Source organism: Morone saxatilis, unplaced genomic scaffold (assembly GCF_004916995.1).
Source record: "Morone saxatilis isolate NCDOM2014 unplaced genomic scaffold, NCSU_SB_2.0 Contig14, whole genome shotgun sequence".
Taxonomy (NCBI): domain Eukaryota; kingdom Metazoa; phylum Chordata; class Actinopteri; family Moronidae; genus Morone; species Morone saxatilis.
This window is the reverse complement of record NW_023339696.1, coordinates 5796443-5801792: the sequence shown is the minus strand read 5'-3', so window position 1 is coordinate 5801792 and position 5350 is coordinate 5796443. Positions and strand designations below refer to the sequence as shown.

The 5350-nt window shown below is 37.1% G+C and overlaps 1 protein-coding gene across 1 annotated transcript in view; it reads left to right on the top strand.

Annotated features, from left to right (window-relative positions):
* The window catches only part of LOC118322668 (alpha-1,6-mannosylglycoprotein 6-beta-N-acetylglucosaminyltransferase B), a 52945-nt gene that overhangs the window by 33288 nt on the left and 14307 nt on the right, over positions 1 to 5350 (top strand). The window contains exons 9-10 of the mRNA XM_035654402.1: positions 3067 to 3198; positions 4956 to 5089. Of these exons, the coding sequence (XP_035510295.1) occupies positions 3067 to 3198; positions 4956 to 5089 (266 nt within the window). The remainder of the gene's footprint in view (positions 1 to 3066; positions 3199 to 4955; positions 5090 to 5350) is intronic.

Sequence of the window (5350 nt, the reverse complement as noted above, 5' to 3'; positions counted from 1 at the left end):
TAGAGTATAGATATAGAGATAGAAGAGATATAATTATAGATATAGATAGATATAGCATAGATATAAAGATTAGAGATATAGATAGAATAGAGGATATAGATAATTAGTAAGAGTATAATATAGGATAGATTAGAGATATAGATAGATAGAGATAGATAGAATATAGATAGATAGAGATATAGATAGCGATATAGATATTAGATAGATATAGCATAGATATAAATGATAGAGATTAGATAGATATAAGATATAGATAGATAGATGAGTATGATATAGATATGATAGAATTATAGATATTAGGAGAAGATAAGAGATAATAGTAGATAGAGATATAGGATAGATATAGATAGAGATATAGATATAGATAGATATAGATAGATATAGATAGAGATATAGTAGAGTATAGAGATATAGATAGATAGATAGAGATATAGAATAGATAGTAGGATATAGATATAGAGATAGATAGAGATATAGTAGATAGAGATATAGTATAGAGATAGATAGAGATAGTATGGATAGATAGAGATATAGGATTCAGATAGAGTATGAGATATAGATAGATAGAGATATAGATATAGAGATAATATATATTATAGGAGGATATAGGATATAGAGAATATAATAGATATATAGATTAGATATAGATAGATATAAGATATAGATATAGATATATATAGGATATTAGATTATTATATAGATATAAGATATTATAAGATATATAATTATATATTATATATTATATATATAGATTATAGATATAGATAGTAAGAGTATATAGATATAGATATAGGATATAGATATATATATATATATATATATAGAATAGATATATAGATATAGATATAGATATATAGAATAGTATATAAGATATAGATATATAGATATACAGATTAGAATACAGATTATAGTATATAGAATATTAGATAGTATATACTATATAGATATAGATAGATATATTAAAATATATATAGAGATAGATATAGATATATAGATATATAGATATAGATATATATATGTATATAGATATACGGCTGGCTTGACACGCAGTTATCATATCACAGTCATTTATCTCGAGACTCTCAAATTAATTATATCGTTATCTTGAGATCTCGAGAAAATTAACTCGGAAAATGGAGGAAATGTATGAATGCATGGCCCTTTAGGGCTTCCATAGGTATCTGTCTATCTACATTTTTATATATATGATGGAGAAAGATGCAACTCCCGCACACTGTGTATATATTTATATGTTACGTATATCATGCTAATAAACTTACAATGATAAAGCTAGCTTGTTGATGTTAGACAGGTGAAATGTCTTTTGTTTTCACTGTGTTAGTTTAGCGTGTTAACATGCTAATATTAAATAATTAGCACTAAACACGAAGTTCAACTGAGGCTGATGGGAATGTAATTAGTTTTACAGATATTCTGTCATATACTTTGACCTAATAGTGGCGTTAGATGAAAGTTCGGAGGATGGAAGTTATTACAATTCATCCTCTGGGGACCATAAATGTGTGTACCATATTTCACAGAAATCCATCCAGTAGTTGAGATATTTAAATGAAAAGTAAAAATGTCAGCCCTGATGGTGGTGCCAGAGGAAATAGCCAGAGGATCTCCAGAGTCAGCAGGATTCATCCTCTGGGGACCATGAATGTCCTTACAAAATTTCATGACAACCACATAGTTGTTGGGATATTTCAGTCTATACCAAATTAGTGGACCGACATTGCCATCACCAGAGCCTTTCTGCTAACAAGTCTGGCAAGAGAGCTACCAATGCAAGAGAAAATAAATACAAATGCAAAAAGCACTATTCTGGCAGTCTTGAAGCCAACATTTATGTAGTATGTGCTTGGATGACATGACAGGCAGATTCAGCACAAATAATGCTTGAAAGCAACCATCCCTAAAGATGTGTGATTAAATGAACGCACTGCATGTCTCAGATAATATGTGTGTTTTCGTGTGTGAGTCTGAACAACTTGTGCAGATAAATTGGGTGACTTCCCGTTGCGAGACATCGCTGCCTTGTAGCGCTGAATTCTGTATTGTTTGGTTGAATGGCTCTGCCGTTGTTTCGCTGAGAGCACTGACATGCTTCACAACGCAATTGGGCTTTTTCATTCTTCCTGTCTTCAACACTCTCTGTCTCTTTCCCAACCACACTCAGTTCATACAAGCACCCACTAACACACACATATCTTCAGAGAAATGGCAGAAATTGCAGCTAAAAAAAAAGTAGGACAGTCCCATCGAAATCAGTCACCAGATAATTTTTTTAGCATCTTGGTGGGTGAAAGTATTCCAATTGTTCTGCAATTTTTATAGTTGTTTTTATGGGCAATGATCTGTCTTGACTGTAAAATGACCCCATCTCTGTCATCAATATTCCTTTGTATCTTATAAGTGCTACATTGGAAGATTCCTCTGGAGAAGTTATTCACATGTGCAGGGTAAACAATCCTGTAACTATACTGACAAATAAATTCTATAATTGTTAAGTGGAAACAATCTGTTACTATTAACTGTAGCGCTACCAGTACCAGTGTAAAGGCTTGTCACACTAGAACCAGTCTCTGCTAATATTTCCTCCACGTCACAGTGATTTTCATTGAAGCCTGTGCAGCTAACCACTGAAAGAATGCACTTCTAGTTCCACTCCACCTGTATGCTTGCATGGCCATCGAACAGAAACGATATTTTCGTGTACAATAAAATTCGACATACAAACTGCAGCCCTGTCATGGAGAGGGGCATTTCATGGCTCCGACCAAGCTTTTAGATGTGCAGGATCTTATCTGAGAGGCTGTTCAAAAGACAAACACATTAGTTCTACCTGAGTATCCCTGCAGTGTTTCAGTTTTGCCCAAATAAGTTTTTTCCATTTGTGAGATGGTTTTCAAACTGTCTCAGGGAGCAAAATTAGCTTTTTCTTGTTTTCCTTTTAGATTTGTGTGCTTTGTCTCTCCGTGGCTTTACAGTGATCGTTTATATGCCGCTGTGAATGCTGTTTGGCTCAGTTCCACAGTAAAAGTTCACCTGGCCTGTCTGCAGGTTTTTGGGAGTCCCTCCAGGAAGAGGAAGCTGTCCTCTGACAGGACCTCTGCCCTTTGACCTCATCTACACCGACTACCACGGCTTGCAGCAAATGAAGCAGCACATGGGTCTGTCGCTGAGGAAGCACAAGTGAGTCTTTTGTTCTCTCTGTCACTTTCTATGTGTGTATCTCGTCAAAAACTGTCATTTTTGTTTCTTTACCAAGCTCTAAATGCAGTGTTTGTTTGTTACCAGTAATTGCCTTTCTGATCAAACACTTCACTATTGGCTTATTGACTTGCTGGTGTAACAGGCTGGTAACTTTACTGTGCATCAGCAAAAATCTCCCTTTGGGGGGGATCCAATTTGGCCTCTTTACACAGTGATCAATCAACCAGGTTCAGGCTTCTGGGTTGATGTCACTTCCTTTTTTGCAGCATCTCAAACTCTGCTATTTATATGCATCGCACAAAAAGGTTTGACTAGCTGGTCTGCTTAAAATTAATGAGTTAGCCTGTACACGTGCATAGTTATGTACTATGATAAAATGCAGCATTTATAAAAGCTCAAACAACATCACACACAGTTCTGAGCGGGTCCAAGCTCTGTTCTTTCTGTAAATCCAGTTGGTGAAGTTTTTGCTCTGTCGTTCCAGCTGGGCAGCACTGGAGCAGTCACAGTATAGTACAGTTTTTTTTTTTTTGCAGAGTTTACCGCAACTCTTGGAAGAAAACATATTTATGAAAAAGGAAAAGGGTAAAAGAAAGAAAACATTATAGCAGCGTGAAAATAATGATAATCATGTGGGGTGTGAGATTATATTGTGAAGCCTTATTGCAGTTTGTTTTCATTCCACTGTTCACACTGAATCCATAAGAAGAGAAGCTGCTACATTCATTAAATAACTCAGCAGCAGACGCACACATTTCACGATAATTCATCCTGATTCTCCTGCATTTTGGATTCTCTAAAACGAGGGCGCAGCAGTGAAAACCTCCGCTGATTCCAATCAGCATCAGTCCAAGGTCAGCTGATCGACCGGCACTCCTCAGCTGTCACAAAGTGACAGACCAATACTTTCATTTCCTCTCCTGCCATGACACTGATTAGAGATGCAGGGCATTGATACATCTTCTCAGATTGGATTACATCAATTGACTTTTGACTTCCCAGAGTGAATATTCACTGCTGATAAAGTGCTAATGTAATTTTCTTTATGTCTTCTCTCAAGTTGCTCATTGCAAACTAAACGCATTTTGTTTCCTCTCCTCCACTCTGCTTTTCTGTTTGAGTTTGATCTGGGAAGACATTAACACGGCAAACTGATGTTTTCGTGTTGATGCATGTTTAGCGGTGCCGTCACATAATCAGAGAGAATTTTAAGCATTTTTCTGCCTATCCAAAGAGACACATGGCAAGAGAGTTTAGCCTCTCCTTAAATCGTATTTTGGAGAGCAGTATTGGTCCATGCAGGAGGGCCCTGCTGGAACAAGGCTGTGATTTAAGCCTCAGACGTCTCACCTTAAGGCCCGTGTAAGCTCTGCTCAGTGAGGGGGGACTGGCAGGGGGACATGGATATCCATCACAGCTGACAGCTTTACAAACCAAGACAACTGAACAGTTAGAGTGCTGACACGAGCTCTCATAAGTCAAATTGAGAAAAATATTATTCGCTTTTATATGGCTGTCATGTTGTTGCTATAGTCTAATTCTCTGAGCACAGTATTATACAGACACATTGTTATTGTACATTTATGTGCTACATGTGGTGATTAAACCAAGCTAATGGAATTATTTTTGTATTATTTTTTACTTTTTTGTCTTACTCATCCAAGGGAATATTTTTTTTAAAGTGAGAGTAATCTTTGTTCTAATTTTAGCTCATCCTATTTCTTATTTTGTCCCAGGTGCCACATCCGAGTGATTGACACCTTCGGCACTGAGCCTGCTTACAACCATGAGGAGTACGCCACGCTGCATGGCTACAGAACCAACTGGGGCTACTGGAACCTCCACGGCCAGCAGTACATGACCATGTTCCGTATGTGGTCTTCAATTTCTCTTTGCTCTTAACTGAGGTTAAGGATCTGCTTATGGGAACGTGCGATGTTTGCTTACGCCTCTGTTTACGTGACTGAGAGTGTGAGAAGATTGTGCGATGCTCATAAAGTCCTCAGGCCGTAACGGGCGAGGCTTTGGGTGCACAAACAGAACAGTGAAGTTGTTCAGAACAGCTGTGCCAGTGCAGATGCCTAAAGCCACCTACTGTGACCAAACACCACCAGCCACACACACACACACA